General features: G+C 38.2%; 2 protein-coding genes across 2 annotated transcripts in view; both read right to left on the bottom strand.

Moving 5' to 3' along the window:
• LOC136309277 (A disintegrin and metallopeptidase domain 3-like) overlaps nt 1-6,092 on the bottom strand; it is an 88,364-nt gene extending 82,272 nt beyond the window's left edge. The window contains exons 1-2 of the mRNA XM_066237505.1: nt 6,035-6,092; nt 5,470-5,552 (exon numbers count right to left, since the gene is read on the bottom strand). Coding sequence (XP_066093602.1) covers nt 5,470-5,552; nt 6,035-6,092 — 141 coding nt within the window. The remainder of the gene's footprint in view (nt 1-5,469; nt 5,553-6,034) is intronic.
• An 8,269-nt stretch (nt 6,093-14,361) lies between these two features.
• The window catches only part of LOC136309276 (disintegrin and metalloproteinase domain-containing protein 5-like), a 114,709-nt gene continuing 108,338 nt past the window's right edge, over nt 14,362-20,732 (bottom strand). The window contains exons 11-12 of the mRNA XM_066237504.1: nt 18,179-18,316; nt 14,362-14,404 (exon numbers count right to left, since the gene is read on the bottom strand). Of these exons, the coding sequence (XP_066093601.1) occupies nt 14,362-14,404; nt 18,179-18,316 (181 nt within the window). The remainder of the gene's footprint in view (nt 14,405-18,178; nt 18,317-20,732) is intronic.

Below are 20,732 nucleotides of genomic sequence, written 5' to 3'. Positions count from 1 at the left end.
AAACAACCAAAAAGCCCGTCAATAGATGACTGGATAAAGAAGATGTGGCACATATACACTATGGAATACTACTCAGCCATAAGAAATGATGACATCGGATCATTTACAGCAAAATGGTGGGATCTTGATAACATGATACGAAGCAAAATAAGTAAATCAGAGAAAACCAGGAACTGCATTATTCCATACGTAGGTGGGACATAAAAGTGAAACTAAGAGACATTGATAAGAGTGTGGTGGTTATGGGGGGGAGGGGGGAAGGGGAGAGGAAAAGGGGTAGGGGGAGGGTCACAAAGAAAACAAGATAGAAGGTGACAGAGGACAATCTGACTTTGGGTGATGGGTATGCAACATAATTGAACGACAAGATAACCTGGACTTGTTATCTTTGAATATATGTATCCTGATTTATTGATGTCATCTCATTAAAAAAATAAAATTATTATAAAAAAAAAGACATGGGGGAAAAAAAAGAAATCATTACAGATATAAATATCAAAACTAATATTATGAATTTTCTAGAAGAAAACATAGGAGAATATTTCCATGAGCGTGTGTTGGCCAATTATTATTAAATAAATAGCCATAAAATAAATAGTTGATTAATTGGACACCATCAAAATTTAAAACTGTTGGCCCTAGCCTGTTTGCTCAGCGGTAGAGCGTCGGCCTGGCATTCGGGGAACCCGGGTTTGATTCCCGGCCAGGGCACATAGGAGAAGCGCCCGTTTGCTTCTCCACCCCCACTCCCCTCCTTCCTCTCTGTGTCTCTCTTCCCCTCCCGCAGCAAAGGCTCCATTGGAGCAGGGATGGCCCGGGCGCTGGGGATGGCTCCTTGGCCTCTGCCCCAGGCGCTGGAGTGGCTCTGGTCGCGGCAGAGCAACGCCCCGGAGGGGCAGAGCATCGCCCCCTGGTGGGCAGAGCGTCGCCCCTGGTGGGTGTGCCGGGTGGATCCCGGTCGGGCGCATGTGGGAGTCTGTCTGACTGTCTCCCAGTTTCCAGCTTCAGAAAAATACAAAATAATAATAATAATAATAATAATAATAATAAAAATTTAAAAAAAAAATTAAAACTGTTGTTCATCTAAAGACATGATTAAGAATGTTAAAGGGCAACCCTCAGACTAAAGAATATTTGTAATTTATATCCAAGTAGGCTATCAACATTCTATAAATCAGTTATCACCACTATTCATGGGATATCAAATAAACTAAAAAGGATAGAGAGAAGAAAATAAAATTAACAAAATTGCATACAATAAAGCTTGAGGATGATAAGTGTTAGTGACAATATGGAACAACTAAAACTCTCATACACAGCTTGTGAATACAAAAAATACCATAACGAGTTAAGTAAACAACTAGATTTCTGTAAATTTAAATTTGCACTTACTCTATAAATTATCATTTCACCACTAAACATATGAACATGTTAGTATATATCAGCAAAACACTTGTTTCTTTGGAGCAGATGTATTCATGATGGTTACAAACTGGAAATAATGTTTATAAACAGGTTAATATTTGAACTTTTAGCTATAAAAATTATGAACTGTTACATATACGAAGCTACATGGATGAATCTGAAAAAATAGAATGTTGAATAAAAGAACCCAGGCACAAAAACTTTATTACTAGATGACGCTTTTTTATGTGAATTTCAAGAAAACAAAATAGCGAAGTTGGTGGTCTGAAAAAGGCACAAGGGAACTTTATGATCTGGGTGAGGGCACACAAGAGTTTAAAAGTACAAATACTTTTTCATAATTGTGTATTTTGATATAATTAAATACGTTTTATCTTTCTATTTATTAAACTTACTGGGGCAACATTGATTATAAGATTATATAGGTTTCCAGTGTACACTTCTATGATACATGATCTTCATATTACAATGTGTGCCCAGCATCCAGAGTCCAATCATCTTCTCTCACCACATTTCGGGCCCCACATACCTTTTACTACCTCCTCAGCCCCTTCCCTCCAGTAACCACGATACTGCTATATGTGTCTATGAGTTTCTGGGGGGTTTGGTTTGTTCATTTGTTGCTTTCAGTTTTATATCTCTCACATATCAGTGAAATCATGTGGTTCTGAACTTTTTCTGTCTGACATTCCTCTTAACATGATATTATCAAGATCCACCCACGTTGTCTCAAATGGTAGTATTTCATCTTTTCTTATGGTTCAGTAGTATTCCATTGTGTATGTATCACATCTTTTTTTATCTTACAATGGAAATCAGTTTAGTCTGTAATTGTGGGAAGAGGGGAAGTAGTGTCATATAATTTTTTTAATGCTTTTATTTTTTAATAGAAGAAATTCAGTGCTATTGTTTCATCATAGTTCAGCTTTGTTATGTTTTTGTGAACTTAACTATTTTATTTAAATGACAATATATAATCATATATTCTTGATAATTGTATTTACTCCTTTATATTTTTTCATTTATAATATTATGTATTAATCCTCTCCTTTTCACTTTCCTTAGTCTACCTCACCAAAATAGCTCATTGTTTTTTAGAATTCAACTTTTGACATTGTGAATACAGATTATTTCAGTTTAATTTTCTCTTTCATTAATTCTACTTAGTTTTAGTCACATCTTTACATTTTTTAAGGTTATAATCATGTTTTAACCTCTAATTTCCAGACTTTTTGATTTATTTGTTATTATAAATTATTCACCTATACGATTTTAAGAGCATGAATCAAATTTTGCTTTGTCATTTTTTCATTCTTGACTATTATTACTTAATATCCATTATAATTTATGATTTCTTTTTCAACCCATGAACTACTTACAACTGTAATTTAAAATTATACTTTATATAAAGTGGCCAGATAGCTTGGTTGGTTAAAGTATCATCTCAATAGGCAGAGGTTGCAGGCTTCATCCCTGGTCAGGGCACATACAGGAACAGATAGATGTTTCTGTCTCTCTCTCTCCCTTCCATTCTCACTAAAATCAATTTATGAATTTTTTTAATTGTTACTAGAGAATGGGTTCTGTACTGTATTTGATTTTTTAATTCTTTTAACTTGTTCGTGTCAATTTTGTTGAATGGCCCATATATTCTTGAGAAGCATGTATATTATTTACTGTGAAGACAGAGCTGATTATAGCAGGATTAGAAAAGCTCTTTCTCTGCAGATGCCTACAAGCCTGAATGCTTCTGACTCTTAGTTATAGAAGACTAAGAGATTTACACTGCACTGATTAGGATTCAAAACTACTCTGGCCAAATTTAGCTTCCTTAGTGTTTCCCTACCTAGATTGACAAGGTTGGCTTGGCTTCTTAGAGTCATTGAAAGCTTTGCAAGGCATTCCCTCAAGGACTAAATTTTTCCCATAATTCCTGTTATTTCAAACTAGATTCAACATGTTTCAGAAGTAGAGACTGGGTTTATAAGGATATTTCTTGGATCCTGATATTTGCCTGAATTCTCTTTCTATTGCTGTACCCAATGTTTTGCCATTAAAAAGCTTCACTGTGACATACTTTGGGGTCTAGTGAGTTCTAGCAAATAGCAGAAAGAGGAAAGCTGCATTTATTCCATGGGGTCACTTCTACAAATATATATCCATTGAATAAAATGCTTATTTTTGTTGTTCAAATTGTCTTTATATCTTTATGATTTGTCCACCAACATTCAAAAAAACATTTTATCTCAGTTTTTTTTCCAAATTGTTTTTTAAATTTTGATTTTGGAGACAGAGGAGAGAGACAAAAACATCAATCTGTTCCCATAAGTGCCCTGACTAGGGATCAAACTCACGATCTTGGCATATCAGTACAATGCTCTAGTCAACCAAACTATCCAGCCAGGGCTCTCAGGGCTTTATTAGTTTATTTGTATTGTATTGTGTTTTTTTTTAATTATTATTTTTCAAGCGTAGTTTACATTTAATTTTTTTCAATTATATGTTTTAATATATATTTCTTCAATTATATATTTTTTCAATTATAGACAACAATATTATGTTAGTTTCAGGTGTACCACATAGTGACTACACATTTATGTAATTTAGGAAGTGATTCTTTGGATAAGTCTAGCACCTCCTTGGCACCATACATAGTTGTTATACAGTATTACTGACTGTATCCCTTATAATGTATTTTACATCACATGACTATGTTGTAACTACCAGTCTGAACTTCTTAATCCTGTCACCATTTTCACCCAGCCTCCCTCAAATCTGGCAACCGTCAGTTTGCTTTCTGCATCTGTGAGTCTGTTCGTGTTTAGTTTCTTCATTTATTTTGTTATGTAGATTCCACATATAAGTGAAATCATATAATATTTGCCTTTGCAGCATAATTTACAATAGTCGAGAAATGGAAGCAACTTAAGTTTCCTTCAATAAATGAATGGATGAAGAAGATAATGGCACTTACAGGGGTGGGCAAAAGTACTTTTATAAAGAACTTGTGCCAAAGCATATTTGAGTATAGCAGCCAAAGCATGTTTGAGTACAGCAGCAAGTAGACTACAAGAATGTGTAAATAATGAAGGCTGGCAATTTGAGCACTTACAAGATTGTACCTAAGTGCACTGTGCCATTGTGACAGCCTTTTGAGTTAATAAAGCTATTATAATCAAAACCTGCATGTTTTTCTCCATACGAACATCTGTAAGTCTACTTTTGCCCATCCCTGTATATACAATGGAATATTACTTGGCCATAAAAAAGAATGAATTCTTACCATTTGCCACAACATAGAAAGCTCTAGAATGCTAACAGGAAAACATTTTATGGACTCACTATGAAAATGATTTTGAAAATGTTCTATTTTTATTTTATATGTGTTGAGGGTATTTTATTAAATTCATACAAATTTAGAATTGTTATATGTTCCTAGTGAACTGAATATTTTAAGTAATACTATCCCTCATAATGTTGTGTGTTTTGAATGTGTGTATTGTGGTTGAGTGTACTAAATGCTTTCCTTTTTTTTCTGCTATTATACTCATGGTTTTTTTTGTTTGTTTGTTTGCATTTTTCTAGTATATGTAATAATCTCATAAACATTTTAACCTCCCTAGATATTTATGTTTTTAGCGTAATGGTTTTTATTAACACATAACCACTGGTTTTTTTGTTTGTTTGTTCATTTGTTTGTTCTTTGGTGCCATGAATGAGACAGTCAGATAGACTATTCAGACTATAAAACCTGTTTCAGTGTCTAATAGATTTTTTGCTTGGCAATTCCATGTTCCTCTCTGGCCTGCTACTTAAATTCCAATCCTTGGATTCCTATCAGATCACCGAGTATCTATAAATTCGTGCATCACATGAAAAATGAAAATAAAACATTTATTCTCATACAGACAAAATGGCTTTCAAACATAGTAATTAGAACACAAAATTTCACAAAGAGATATTCATGAATTAATTTGGGTCATGTAGTCCAGTACAATATGATAAAACATTCATTTAAAGAAAATAGCGTGATTTCTTAATTACATGCTTTTCAGAAACACTGCCATCATTGGTGTTGGTCCCAAGCTTCTGTGGCACTGTAATTTGCAGATGTGATGTTTCAGAGTCTGCAGGAAAGAACACACATATGAGCATTCCCAGAGCATCCTTCTTCACATACTTGTCTTCTTCTATCATGTCACTCTTTGAAGTTCCAAGCACCAACACACGCACTCATACTTTGTGCTATTCCAGGAAGAGGCTCCTCTCGACTTGAGAGTATTACTTTACCACTGTCCAGTGACACCTGGGGCTCTGACCTCGAACCTACCTAAGTGAAGAAGTGCTCTCCGTTCCCAGGCTCTCTCGGCCCCGGCCACCCAGAAGCAGGGCACCCTCTCAACCAGTGCAGGGTCAGGTAGTGAGGGAAAACTGCCTCAGGCCTGCTCTACGCCCTCCGACCACCAGGTGCAGCAGAGCCCTGAAACTAAGCGGACTCGGACAGCACACTGGGAGATCCCCAGCCTGTGGACAGCTCAGAGGGTGACAAAACCTCTCCCAGGTACATCGTGTTGAGCATCCTCTTATGGCACAGGTTTTCCCTACTTACAATGGCCTGTGGAGGTCAGCCGGCCCAGGCCTGAGAAGATTAGCAAGAGACCGAGCATTGTGGGGCCGGCGACTGTCCCTGCAGTGAAGGCGGTTAACGGTGGCCTGTCGCACGCGGGACCCCAGAGCCAGGGACCACGCTCTGGGCCCGGCAGAGAGTGAGGGCGCCGCTGCCTGACCCCGCCCACCCCTCCCTGTGCGCACTGCCCCAGGAAGGAGCCTGCCTCCTGCCACATGCTTTTTTCTCCAAAGTTGAAATTTCAAAGGCCTTCATGGGTCACTTTCTCCCCTGGGAGAAAGCTGTTGGTGGTGAAGTTCTTGGCAATATTGAGTCCACATCATAGCTTTTTGGTACAACGGTTGAATTACTGTAGTGAAGGAAAAAGACAATAGAAATTCATGGTATATTTAGTAGCCGACAGTTACCTGTTTTAGGTATATCTACTGCCAAATTTCTACTTAAGTCTCAGGTCTAAACAAATACACATACACCACAAACAGAAAGAGATGCTGATATATATATATATATATATATATATATATATATACACACACACACACACATATATATATATATATATGCACATATACACATAGTTTCTTAGAAAAATCTTTGGTTAAACAAACTAAATAAAAAGCTAAATATGAAATGTGCCTATGTATTTGTTTTAATCCTCCAGTGTGGAGATATAATTTAGGTATCAGGCAGAAAAAAATCACAAGTGTAAAGTTATCCTGTAAAAACAACTTTATATTTTCATTATTTATTCTTTGTGTATGTAATGCTGGTGGTCAAAGTCAGGCGGGTTCACATTGGATTTGGGCAGACAGTAGAAAAACTGTGGAGCCGGGAAGCATTGGGCCATTCCTGTTTGATAGATTCTCACAACAGAGGGTGAGCAAACAGGTAGAGGAAAACCGCTTCTCACACAGCAGGCAAAGGAACAGCAGAGGAACCCCTCATAGTGGCGGACAAGCAAGCCACAATACACCTTGAGGGCAAGCATCTGTAGCCTTACATAGGTTATACACACGTAGATATACCTAAAACCGGTAACTATGCTATGCCACGTGCTCATGCACTAATAATGCAAAGTACAAGCGAGCAAACCTAACAGCTGTTTTCCCTACAGTGTATAATTTGATTTCTGTGTCTAAGCAGACAAAAAAAAGTTAAATATAAACTCCCCCGCACTATCACTGTGGAGTTCACATGTGGAAAAGCAATGAATAAACTTGGAAAAAGTTTTCATTTGTTAGTTTAATATGCAGATTAGTGACTTGCATACTTTTAATTTTGCAAGAACTTTTTGCCAGATAGATCTTAAGTTGTTCTTTGATGGAATCTTTGTGCTTGCATTCCTTACATGCAGTATTTATAGACAAAATCAAATGATTGTATTTCCCCAATTTGTAAAATGAAACAAAATAGAAAAATGGATAAGGCTATTTTTTAAAATATTTTTATGTTTTCCCTAAATCATTTTAGTTTGATTTATCAAAAAAAAAGAAAATTTGTACAAGTATCCAATAATAACACAAGAAAATTATATTTCTAAATAGTCAATTCCCTACATAGTATTTCACTAACATATTTACAGCCTAATTATTTATTTTTGTTGTGGTGCACATTGTATAGAATACTCATTTATTTTAATACTTATGCATACTACAAAATTAGTATTTATATATATTTTGCCAAATTATATGCATATTGGTAGATTTACTATGTCAGAATTAATTATCCTGTTCCTAAAATATAATGCCTTTCTGATTGTCTAAAACCTGATCAAATTTTTGAATTCACATGTCGGTGAAGTTATAAATTCAAGGTTCTCCTAAAAACTTCTTTTGTTCAATCAAGTAAGCAAAGGGTGAAATATAAATTTATTATTTAAGTATATTACTTTATTTTCATGATTATAGGCATTCAAATCATTATTGTTTTTTAACAATTATTTTTTACATGCTTACTAAAAGCCTGGAATTAAACCGATATAAAAATACATGTAACATTATTCTTATTTCCAAGTACTTTAGAGACTAACAGAAAAAGAAAAAAAGATATGTACCAAAGACACCACAGCTAGAAATGAAAATCCTTGTTAGATGATGTTCTCAGGGAACACAGCTAAGATAATTTCATTTTCTATACAGATGAGCTAAAGAGTAGATGTGACATTTTATCCAAGCTATAATCGGATGAGTGAATGGATACTAGTGCATTTTAGAACTTTTTTCTTAAATATTTTTAAATCATACAAAAAATTAAGTGCAAATGAATAATAGCCTTTTGTGCTTGAATGATAACTTATAATCGTCTGGAGGTAGTGGGATTAAAGTGATGAGGACCAGGAACTGTATCTAAGGGGGATTTTTCATAGTTTAGGGCAGTACTGTCTACATCTTCAGGAATGGGGAGTGGTAGAAAAAAATTAGAATAGTAAAGATATCTGAGAGATATTTAGAAACAAAAACAGGATTGTTGAATTATTTGATAAATTGATGAAATTGTTAAGATGACTAAGCAACTGGGATGAGAGGTAGGCACCAATGTTACAAGAAGCAGATTCAAAAAGAGCGAGAGATAATGAGTTCAGTTAAAGATATGCTGCATTGGAGGTGCTTGTGGAATAGCAGGTATAGAATATTGGAGGATTAGTTGGAAATATGAGTCTGACACACCAAATTTGATTTAAAAAATATAGATTTGTGAACACATTAAAGAGGACTATGAAGAAAAAAAGAATGAATAAGAACATCTAAGAGAAAACAGATGAAAAGAAAAAGGAAGCCCAAAGTAAAATTATGGAATATGGATGCTTTGGGGATTAAGAGAAAAAAATCCATATAAGATGAAATGATCAAATATTAAGATGACAATACAATGATTAAAAATAAAAGTAAAATAGAATTACAGAATGAAATATTAGTTAAGAATTCCAGATGCATCTCAGAGATCAAGAGATCTGAGAAATGAGAAAGTGATTATTGTGTTGGAGGTAATGAGTCAACAATGAACGTCCCCATTGTGTTCTTCAGGAATCAGATGCTGAAGAAAAGTTAGAGAACAATTTTTTCTTAAGAAAGTAACATCTATGGGGAAAAAAGGGAAGCAAAATTAGGTAAATAGAGCCTGGGACAGTAAGAGAGAGCTAACAAAGTTTCTGCCAACCTGAACAGGTTTCTCCAGACAAGAAAGCACCGGAGCAAAAATTATTTCTTAAAAAGGCAAAAGTTTAGGACTTTGTGCCACTGGCTTGCTCAGTAATTAAGCTGATGCACCTTCCCACTGCTCATGTTTTTGGCTGAGGCAGACCATAAAACAACTAAGAATTTGAGGCTGTTAGTTAACTACTCTTCTTCTTGGGTACCAAATCTTTTGTAGAAGAGGGAGCTGACTCGTGCTTATTTCTGTTCACCAAACAGACCTTGCTAGAAGCTTCCAGAACAGCAGGGATAGAAGCCATCATGTAGCAATTAGGAAGAAAAGTGAGGTGAGATGATACAGATATTAGAATAAGTAGCCCATTTTTTTTTAGCAGGGCCAATAAAGGTTCAGTTATGGAACAAAAGGCAAGGGTGAAAGTGAATGGAAAAGAAGTGATTAGATAATAAAATACAAAATTGAAAAGAAATTACATCACACTTTGAAAGAGACAGGATTAAAACAAATTAATAATCTATTACATTTTTGAAAAGAAGGAAGAAATATTCTGCTAAAAGATTTAAGAGTTAGCCCTGGCTGGTTGGCTCAGTGGTAGAGCATCGGCCCGGAGTATGGAAGGCCCAGGTTCGATTCCCAGCCAGCACCCACAGGAGAAGTGTCATCTGCTTCTCTACCCTTCCCCTTCATTTTCTCTCTCTCTCTTCCCCTCCTGCAGCCAAGGCTCCATTGGAGCAAAGTTGACTGGGGTGCTGAGGATGGCTCCATGGCCTCTGCCTCAGGTGCTAGAATGGCTCCGGGTGCAATGGAGTAATGCCCCAGATGGGCAAAGCATCGCCCCCTACTGGGCATGCTGGGTGGATCCCGGTCAGGTGCATGCAAGAGTCCGTCTCTCTGCCTTCCTCCTTCTCACTTCAGGAAAATAAAATAAATAAATAAATAGATTTAAGATTTAGAAAGTGATAGAAGTAGTAGTCTGGATTTTAAGAGGTATTGTTTACCATGGGACACAGGATATAGTAAAGATAGTAATCTGTTCCAAATGTGAATGTAAGCCACATAGAGCAGAGATATCTTTATTTTCCTTTAATTTCTATTTTTTTATTCTATTTAGACTGATGTCTAGCAAATAATTATATAGTACTCTATAACACGTTGACTGAGTAAATATTTGTTGAACTATCTAATGAATCAGCCATACACTTATTAAATTGTGTGACATGCAAGGGGAAAATCATAATGTGAGATAAACAGTAAGAGCACAGTAAGAATACTGCCAAGACATATGCTATAGTAATTTCCCAACAACTTTCTGAGAATGATAAATGAAAGCATTGTTATAGACACAAAGCACATATAAATATTTGAGGAAAGGCAGGCCAGTGCAAAGACAGTTTCAGATTTATAGGCATAAAGGTATATTTTTACCCTGGTTTTGCATATATTTGGTATTATATGTAGTGGGAAAATAGAATATTGCTGAAGAAATGCTACATAAAGACAGGCCCTGCAATTGGTGGTGCAAAAGTTAGTGGGACCACTTCTACTTCCATTCCTATATTTGCAGATCCATGAATCCTATTAGTGACACCTTAGGAATGTCTGGATTAATAAATATACAGGGTGGGGCAGAAGTAGATTTAAGGTTGTGAGTATGTGAAACAGGTTAGTCTTGTATTATTATTTTTAATTGTATTATTTTCCATATGAACATACTATATTCATATTTCCATATGAATATACTATAAACTTACTTTTGCCCCTACCCTGCATTGCATGTTAAGGATGTTGTTTGTCAGGTTCTCCATAGAAGCAGAGCCAAAAGGAAATAGATGATGGATGGATGGATGGATGGATGGATGGACGGACGGATGGAAGGTGAGAAAAATAGATAGGTAAAAGATTTACTTTAGGAATGGAGGTCAAGAAGTCCCATGATAAGCCATCTGCAAGTGAGAGCACCAGAAAAGATGGTGGTATAATCGGCCTGAGTCTAAAGGCCTGAAAATCTAGTACTGATAATATAAGGTCTCGATCTGAGTCTGAAAGCCCAAGAATCAAAAAAACACCAATTTCCAAAGACAAGATAGATGTCTCAGCTAGGCGGAGAGCAAATTGCCCTTTCTCTGCCTTTTTGTTTTATTCAGGTCCTCATTGGACAGGATGGTACCCACCTACTCCGGGAGGGCCACCTGCTTTACTCAGTTCACTAATTCAAACGCTAGTCTCTTCTAGAAACACACTCACAGACATATCTAGAAATAGTGTTTTATCATCTATCTAGGCATAGAGCTCAGTCAATTGACACATAAAATGAACCATCACAGATATTCCATTGTTTTAAAATACTTCCTTCAAACTGGTTCTCATTTTTTCTATTACAAAGCTATTCAGGAAGTGCGGTGGTGCATTATGAGAAACAATCAGCGGATTTAAAATCCTGGGCTCACTCCCATGCCTCCTTCACAGTGAAGTGGGTTCCCTAGTCAAATGCTGTACAATGTGGGATTCTATGCTTATAAATGCCAATATATTACTGATTATATTAGTATTCCCACATATAATAGTGTTGCCTGTGGTTCTGCAGGTAAGTAAGGCAAAACAATAACTGAATATGTATCTCTTCCTAACAAAACAATACTCTGGCCCTTTTTAGGAGGGAAGAAGTTTTGATATGATCGACTTGCTAGCAAGCAACAGTTGTTTTCCTTAAAAAAAAAAAAGTGTGTGTGTGTGTAATGCTATACTGGAGCTCAGTAATAGTCTCTGCCTCTGACAAGTTAGACACTTCACATTCAAAGGCAGAAGTAACTACATCTGCTTCAATAAGTGAAAGTTCATGCTATTAGGCCTATACATAGGCTTCTCTGGTCATGCCGTTTATATGCTCATCTTGACACTCCTGTGGAAGACAACAATAATGATTGACTGAAGTCAACTGGCCAACTCCTTTTGTCTGCTTAGTTGTTTCCATAACTAAAAGACCAGACCAAATCCATCTATTAACCAACTTGGGCTTTTTCCTTTGCTTCTATCTGGTCATATGCAAGTGATGACTTTGTTGCCTCTCAAGTTCAAAATCACTTCCTATCTGCTCTGCAGTAACAGATTGAACACTAGACATTTTGTCCATTACAGTGAGTGCAATGTTAAAATTTTCTGGTACATGGCACCACAGGGACATGGAGGAACGAGACTCCTCAAGTGTGTACTGTGCCTTACTTTTGTTTACTCTTGTTGCATTGGAAATGAGCAGCACTGGTGTGTGAAGACAACTTGTGATGCTGTACTCCATGTGCTCATACTCCCAAAATATGTTGATCTTCATTCACCTCGCAGGGCTGTCCTGGACCCAGTAACCATATTCTCATGATCCTACTGACACGGCATGTGTTTCAGGCCTTGCTCCTGCAGCACTGCACCACCACTCTCTGTGAAACCCCAGCCCAGCTGTGACTTACCTCTGCCCACCCTGACTCAAACACTCTGCTGTACTCTAGTGCTTTTACATAAAGTGGCACTGATTCTCTCAACAGAACTAGCTGGAGGTGTGATTCCTGCTTTCCCAATGCCTGAGGATCAGCTCTGGCATAGTAGTCAAGTAGACATAAATCATACTTTGTCCAATGAGGTCTGAACTCCAGCCTTGGAGCGTGATCACCCTTCCAAAAGTATTCTTCTTTGAGAACTATCCTCAGACTTAGAGTACCTGTAGAGTTCTCTTTATTCATTACAATTACCTTCTCATTGTAGTTTATTATTCAACTTCTCTTATTTAATTGCTGTATGATATCTGTTCTCTAATTCAACTCAAGACTCTCTGGCTCTTGAACTAGCCAGTAACTGCTTGTTATGAGTCATCAATCTCTTATTATCCCTCTGTAGGGCATCAGTAAAATTTAGCAGTAACCAGCTAACTCCACTGACTTTAAATACAGTACCTACTTTATTGCATCTGACTCAATATTCTTCTCTATTGAGACAGTTTCCCTCATTGCCATATACTTTTTAGAATTGCACTGCCGCTTTGTGGTAAAAACTATACCACTCCTTCCAACAGGGATCATGTCCTCGTTGTTGCAGGATTAGATGAACCAAACCAAATCTACCTCTTACTACCTAGCAGTTTACACATAGTACTCCCATTTCTATTTGTTTTAATATGGATCTCCTCAGAAGGAGATAGCAAGACAAGACTAAATATGTAAGCATTTTACTAGAAGGAACAGTACTGTGTGAAAAATGGAAAGATGAAAAGGCTAAGAAACCTGTCAGACAATGAAGGAAGTCTGACCCCAAGTGAAGGCAAAGAGGAGAGAAAACTGGATAGAAGCATTCTGGGGTCACACAGTTTAAGGCAGGCCCACGCAATGTAAAGAAGTTTCAGCAAGACTGTTGAGGCATCCTCAAGCTAGAGTCATCCAGGAATCCTGTGTCTCCCTGGAGTGCTTGCCTTATCTCAGTCAAGTTCCATCACTGGTTGGGAGCAGACCATGGAAAGTATGGCCTTGACAAAATGGAACTGATGCATTTCAGAGAACAGCAGCTCAGACCCTTCCTCATTCATGCTCCTTGTTCTAGGATATTTCCAGGGTACATTTCTGACTGCCACATATCATTCTGCACACTTATCTGCTCCCAGGTTGTCCAATTTTTAGAAATGATGGTAGGCCTTGCCAGTGCGGCAAGGGCACTCTTGCAATATCAGTATACCTCAGAGATTAGTTTGGCGTTCAACTCAGAAACTAGCAGACTGATTCTACAGGGACTTGTTAGGGAGGGGGCAGAGGGGAATCTTAGCCAACTCAATGATCACAGCCCTGTCAAAGAGTGCTTGAGAAGTTCTTCCATTATGGGAACTATGGCAGGACCATATCTAGCTAACACACTTTAGTTTTTGCTAGTTGACAGTATGTTAGGAAATGTAAGTAGTGCTCAACAAATTTTCCATGAGTTCTCCTGATGTTTTCTAGCCCCTTTGAAATAGGTTAAGACGCTACAACTAGATTGGGCCAATAGACCATGAGGTAAATTACTTTTAACACTGCCACTTAGAGATAGTTATTGGGTTTTCAACATTTTCTTCAGTTTTGTTGTCAATTGTGGAGTCATATGCTTAAAATACACAGCCAAAGGACTGAAGAAGCCTGGATAATTAGTCATCAAATGGTGGACAAACTCTGCTCCCCAGGAAAGTTGCCATACCTGCAAAGGTGACATAAGTTATCCATCACGTTTCAACTAAATTGTGTTCAGCTACAGCTATGATTCAAAGGAGAAAGTGTGAGTATGGGTCATCCCAAGTATCACAGGTAAGATAATCATTCTTGGGAACTTGTCCTGATTTATCATTGTAATTCTGAAGATGCAAGCAAGCTCTATGTGTTTTCCTTTAGTGGTCCACATGTGAGTAAATTGCATGGCCTGAGCTCTATCTATTTAAGTAGCGCTCTTCCTTTTCCCTAAAATTAAAAAAAATACCTTGCATAACACATTCAGGAATAGATACAGCCACCAACAAGAATTATTTTAGTAATCATGAACCTAATAGGAATATAAACTCCAATAAAACATTAATCTCTATGTATGTAAGGTTACAGCACTAAGTAGTATTTTGTATCAAGAGAACAACTGGTGGTATCAGAGAAACATACTACTGAATCTGAACCTTTAGGGTTAGTGCTTCAGAATGAATACTTTGGAAAAGCTCCCCAGGTAATAATGATGCACACAATTAGCTATGAAGTACTAGTGTGTAACAAAAACAGATGGAAGTCAAGGGTGAGTAACACTATCATTTAAAGACAAATAAACGGTAAAAAAGCAAACTGGGGAAAAATTCTCAGAGGCAGATACAGAACTAGGAATCAGAAGAGATGGAAATATTTTAGAAATGAAAGAAGGAGAAAGTTTCAAATGAGGAATAATCAAATATTAACTACAATATTAACTAAGAATGAAAGAAAAAAAGACTGAAAGGAAATCATGAAATTTAACACTGTAGTAATAGGTGATGCTTTTGCCAGAGTAATTTCAGAAAACTGCCAGGGATTAAAGCCCATCTGCAGTTAAGCAATGAAGAAATGGCTTTACATTTTGATTTCTGTGAACTTACATCTATTATTAAATAAAAATTGCATACCAAACTATATCTACATAACAGCGCAGATTTTGACTGATACAGAATTACTAAGCCTTGTGTTTTTTAATTAGGAAAAAATGTCCTCAGAGTATCACACAACTATATTTTTTCCAAATTTTCACTGGACCTTTACCTAGTTTGTATGGAATTATGAGTAGCAGAGAAGTTTTCTTACAGAATGAGAAATTATTTTGGAAGACCCCTCATTTTTCAGCAACCCATTCTCTTTTCAAATTTAAAAGCAAAATTTGGGGGCAAAGCATTTTTACTACATGGTTGAATTGTTCTTTGCTCCTCACTTCTTTCTGCCATTTTGCAAGTGTCAGTGAAAGTAGAAATGCTGCTATATAAGAAGTACCAAACTAACCCTGGCCCACTGCCACTTGAATATGCTACTTAACTTAGGCTTTCATAATTTTGGTAATTACAATGACTGATAAACATTTGCCTCACATGCTGGCCCTCTCCTCAGATGTTCCAGCTCATCAGTATTTGTAAATCCCTAATGTCAGGGTCAGGTTATCCCTAGATAAAAGACTCAGCATCCTTGCCATTTTTGGTGGTGCAACCATAGTACTTAGCAGCTTCTCCACTCTCCATAAAAGAAAACAGATCTGAAACACACTTTCTTTCTTTCTTTTACAGGTGTAGCTAATAGGTTGTGCCAACTCATGTCAAACATGTCAGGGACCATCCAATTGGGTATTCTTTTCCAAGAGGAGTTGGAGATAGGTTAAGATCTATTATAAAAATGCACTACAGCCCTGGCCGGTTGGCTCAGCAGTAGAGCATCGGCCTAGCGTGCGGAGGACCCGGGTTCGATTCCCGGCCAGGGCACACAGGAGAAGCGCCCATTTGCTTCTCCACCCCTCCGCCGCGCCTTCCTCTCTGTCTCTCTCTTCCCCTCCCGCAGCCAAGGCTCCATTGGAGCAAAGATGGCCCGGGCGCTGGGGATGGCTCTGTGGCCTCTGCCTCAGGTGCTAGAGTGGCTCTGGTCGCAACATGGCGACGCCCAGGAGGGGCAGAGCATCGCCCCCTGGTGGGCAGAGCAGTTGCCCCATGGTGGGCGTGCCGGGTGGATCCCGGTCGGGCGCATGCGGGAGTCTGTCTGACTGTCTCTCCCTGTTTCCAGCTTCAGAAAAATGCAAAAATAAAAAAAAAAAAGCACTACAATTAAGGTATTGAAAGGCCTGATCTGTGGTAGTGCAGTGGATAAAGCATGGGCCCGGAATGCTGAGGTTGCCAGTTTGAAAACCCAGGCTTGCCCAGTCAAGGCACATATGAGAAGCAAATGCTTCCCATTTCTTTCCCTAGCTTTCTCTATCTCTTCTCTAAAATCAATAAATAAAAAATTTTAAAACAATATTGAAAGAAAAAAAATTTTTGATATCCCCAAAGGCAGTTTCATATTAATAAATTTTATAAAACTATCATTTATATGTTTATCATAATATTTTTAGAGATAGAATTGGGAAGAGACAAGAGCAGCAAACGATAATTTTGTAATTTTATCATAAAGATACAATAGTCATAAGCTCAAGAACAATAAAGATAAAATATAATAATTAAGAAAATATGTTTTGAATATTAGTTTTTAAATTATTTAAATTTATATAATTTGGAGGATCAAAAATGGCAGCAGAGTAGGTGTGTGTTACATTCAACTTCTCATAGGACCGAACTGGAGTTCCAACTAAATTTAAGAACAATATTTCTGAATAACCAACTCAAGACAAAATAAAGAAGAGTCTTATCACCAAAGTTTCACTGAAGCTACATCAAGACTGGTAAGAAAGGCAGAAACGCAAAAAGGACTGGCCCTGCCACCCTGAGAGGTGACTGAGGTTTTTATAGATATATTAAGCATAGGGAGGGGGTGTTTCCCTTGAGATGTGTGAGGCCTAAACCCCAAGCGAGGCTATCCAGCCCAAAGCACCAAAGCTGGGAAAAGGAACCCACATAGCATTTGGCTATGAAAAGCAGTGAGGTTTCTGTCTGACAGAAAGAGATGGGTGTCCACAAGGATGTGGGCACCCTCTTAAAGGGCAACACACAAAATCTTGCTCTTAGCCACTTACCCTGGGCTCGAGCAAAAAGAAGGCTGTATGCACTAGAGTTTAAAATAGAGGGCTGGGGGTTTTTGTCTCTGTAAATAAACACTGAGGGGACATTCACCAGGATCCGTGTGCTGTGTCATTCTCCAATACTGCAATTGCCATCATTTTGGGTGGAGCATTCCCTCCATACAGTGTCAGTCTGGGGGAAAGCAATTGCCCCACCCTCAAAACTCGCTCTCACCCCACCCTGTGGATATTGGACCCTGCTGAGGAGTCAATGACCGTGGTCATGGAGTAGAGGTTTGGACAGACTCAGGGGATGACAGTGACTGAGTTGTCTGGCATTTAGGTGAGGACCATTCCCCCCAATTTCCCATGAATCTGACTGGAGCTTTTTCCTCATGGGAGATTCAATAGAACTATCCTCCTAGCTGCAGGCAGGCACACCTTCTGGGATCCAGAGGCTCCACACACAACTTTTAGTGGCTCCACCTTGCTGAAGACAGGACAAAATCCAGAACTAAATAAGACCTATGGCTTTAAGGTGGAGGCCTTACCAACCACTTTCCCTGAAGTTGGACTAGAACCTCCCTCTCAGGGAAGGTCCACTAGCTCCATTCTCATGACTCCACCAGAGTCTCTTTCACTGACTGAGCCTCAGAGGCAGCCAGGAGGCAAAGGTAGCTGGAGGTAAATCTCAGGTGCCTCAGGACTTTTGCTGACCCGAGCCCAGGCCTGATGCTGGTAAAAAGCTGGCCTCAGCATGCCGCTTGGTCTTACCTGCGTGAGGCAGCTACAAATTCTCTATCACTTGTTTCTCCAAACAGGTTGCTTAGGGCCTGTTGCAGGCAGTGTTTTACATTGGCCTGCAACAAGTTCCCTCCCAAGAAGCCCAGAACCAGCACATCCAATAGCCAGCTTCAGACAACATAAGAGCAAGATCCAATTAGCGTCACAAACAGCATTTACAAAGGGAGATCTCAACAGGCACCAAACACACCTGAGGTGAATTCTACTTCCTGTGGTAAGCACTTGCACAGCAGCTCATGAGCTTTGAATAAGGTGGAGCTTTACATGTAGCCAGAATGAGGGTCGAGGCCATGTACAATGGGCCCATAGAAATCAAGACTCAACTATAACAGAAGGGCCCAAATAACCCCCACAGTGACATTCTGGGAGTGCTCAGCTCAGGTGATCAAGGAAATTGCACCACTGGACTTAACAGAACATCTACTACATAAGGCCACCTCACAATGACTGGGATTCATGGCAAATCTATCTAATATATAGAAACAAACACAATTTGGGAAAAAAAGAAACAGGCACCAGAATGATAGAACAAGAGAAATATCCAGAAAAATATCTAACTGAAATGGAGATAAGCAGTTTATCAGATATAGAGGTCAAAGTCATGGTCACATGGATGCTCAAGGAACAAAGTGAAAACTAAAAAGATAGCAAAAATAAAAAAGAACACAGAAACCATAAAAAAGGAACAAGTCAGAAGTGAAGAATACAATATTTGACATCAAGAATACACTAAAATGGAATAATGCAGTTCCTGTTTTTTTCTGATTTACTTATTTCACTGCATATAATGTTATCAAGATCCCACCATTTTGCTGTAAATGATCCGATGTCATCATTTCTTATGGCTGAGTAGTATTCCATAGTGTATATGGGACATAAAAGTGAGACTAAGAGACATTGATAAGAGTGTGGTGGTTACGGGGGGAGGGGAGAGAGGGAGAGGGAAAGGAGGAGAGGGAGAGGGAAAGGGGGAGGGGGAGGGGCACAAAAAAAACTAGATAGAAGGTGACAGAGGACAATCTGACTTTGGGTGATGGGTATGCAACATAATTGAACGACAAGATAACCTGGACATGTTATCTTTGAATATATGTATCCTGATTTATTGATGTCACCCCATTAAAAAAATAAAATTATAAAAAAAAAAGAATACACTAAAATGAACAAAAAGTAGGTTGGATAAATCAGAACAGCAATAATAATAACATTTTTTTATATTAAGTGAGAGGCAGGGAGGCACAGAGATAGATTCCTGAATGTGTCCTAACCAGGATCCACCTGCCAAGCCTACCGGGGTGATGTTCTGCCCATCTGCCATTCCATTGCTCATCAATGGATCCATTTTAGCACCCGAGGTGAGGCCATGGAGCCATCCTCAGTGCCTGGGGCTAACTTCCTCAAACCATTTGAGCCATGGCTGTGGGAGAGGAAGAGAGAAAGAGAGAGAGGAAGAGGAGGGTGAAGGGGGGAGAGACAGAGCAGATGGCCACTTCTCCTGTGTACCCTGCCCAAGAATCAAACCCAGGACTTTCACATGCCAGGCCAATATTCTACCACTGAGCCAACCGACCAGGGCTAATAATAATATATATTTTTAAATGAAGATAGTTTAAGAAACTTTGGGACAACATCCACATCAAGAGACCCCAGAAGGAAAAGAAAGAGAAGAATAGATCGAGAACATATTTAAAGAAATAATGACCAAAAACTTCCTTAACCTGCTGAGGTAAATAGATGTAAAAGTCCAGGAAGCACAAACAGCCCTAATAAGATGTGTTTGGGCCCAAAGAGGCCCACACCAAGACACATCATAATTAAAATGACAAGGCTGAATGACAAAGAGAGAATGTTAAAAGCAACAAGTGAAAAGCAGTTAGTTACCTACAAGGAAGTTCTCAAAAAAGCTGTCAGTTGATTTCTCAAAAGAAGCATTTCAGGCCAGAAGGAACTAGCATGAAATCGTCAAAGTGATGAAAAGCAAGGAGTTACAACCAAGACTACTCTATCTAGCAAGGATATTATTTAAAATGGAAGAATAAAGAGCTTCCAAGAAAATAAAAAGCTAAAGGAGTTTGTCACCACAAAACCAGTATTGCAAGAAATGTTAAAGGGACTGCAAGAAGAAGAAAAAGAAGAAGAAGGAGGAGAAAGAGAAGAAGACAACAGCAACAACAGCAGAGGAACATGGCTAAAAGAATAAAATAGCAATAAATACAAACCTAGTAATAACAACTTTAAATATAAATGGCTTAAATGCTCCAATCTCAACACATAGGGTAGATAAATGGAGAAGAAAGCAGGACCGACATATATGCTGCCTACAAGAGACCCACCTCACAAAGAGAGACACACACAGACTAAAAGTAAAAGAATGGAAAAAGAAATTTAATTCTAACAGAAATGCAAAATAAAAACTGGGTTAGCAATACTTGTGTCTCATAAAACAGACTTTAATACAAAAGCTATAGTAAGAGACAAAGGACAACATAATGATAAAAGGAACAATCCAGAATGGGATATAACT

This window comes from Saccopteryx bilineata, chromosome 6, assembly GCF_036850765.1.
Source record: "Saccopteryx bilineata isolate mSacBil1 chromosome 6, mSacBil1_pri_phased_curated, whole genome shotgun sequence".
NCBI lineage: Eukaryota > Metazoa > Chordata > Mammalia > Chiroptera > Emballonuridae > Saccopteryx > Saccopteryx bilineata.
Note: the sequence above shows the minus strand (reverse complement) of the source record. Positions and strands in the feature narration are given on the sequence as shown.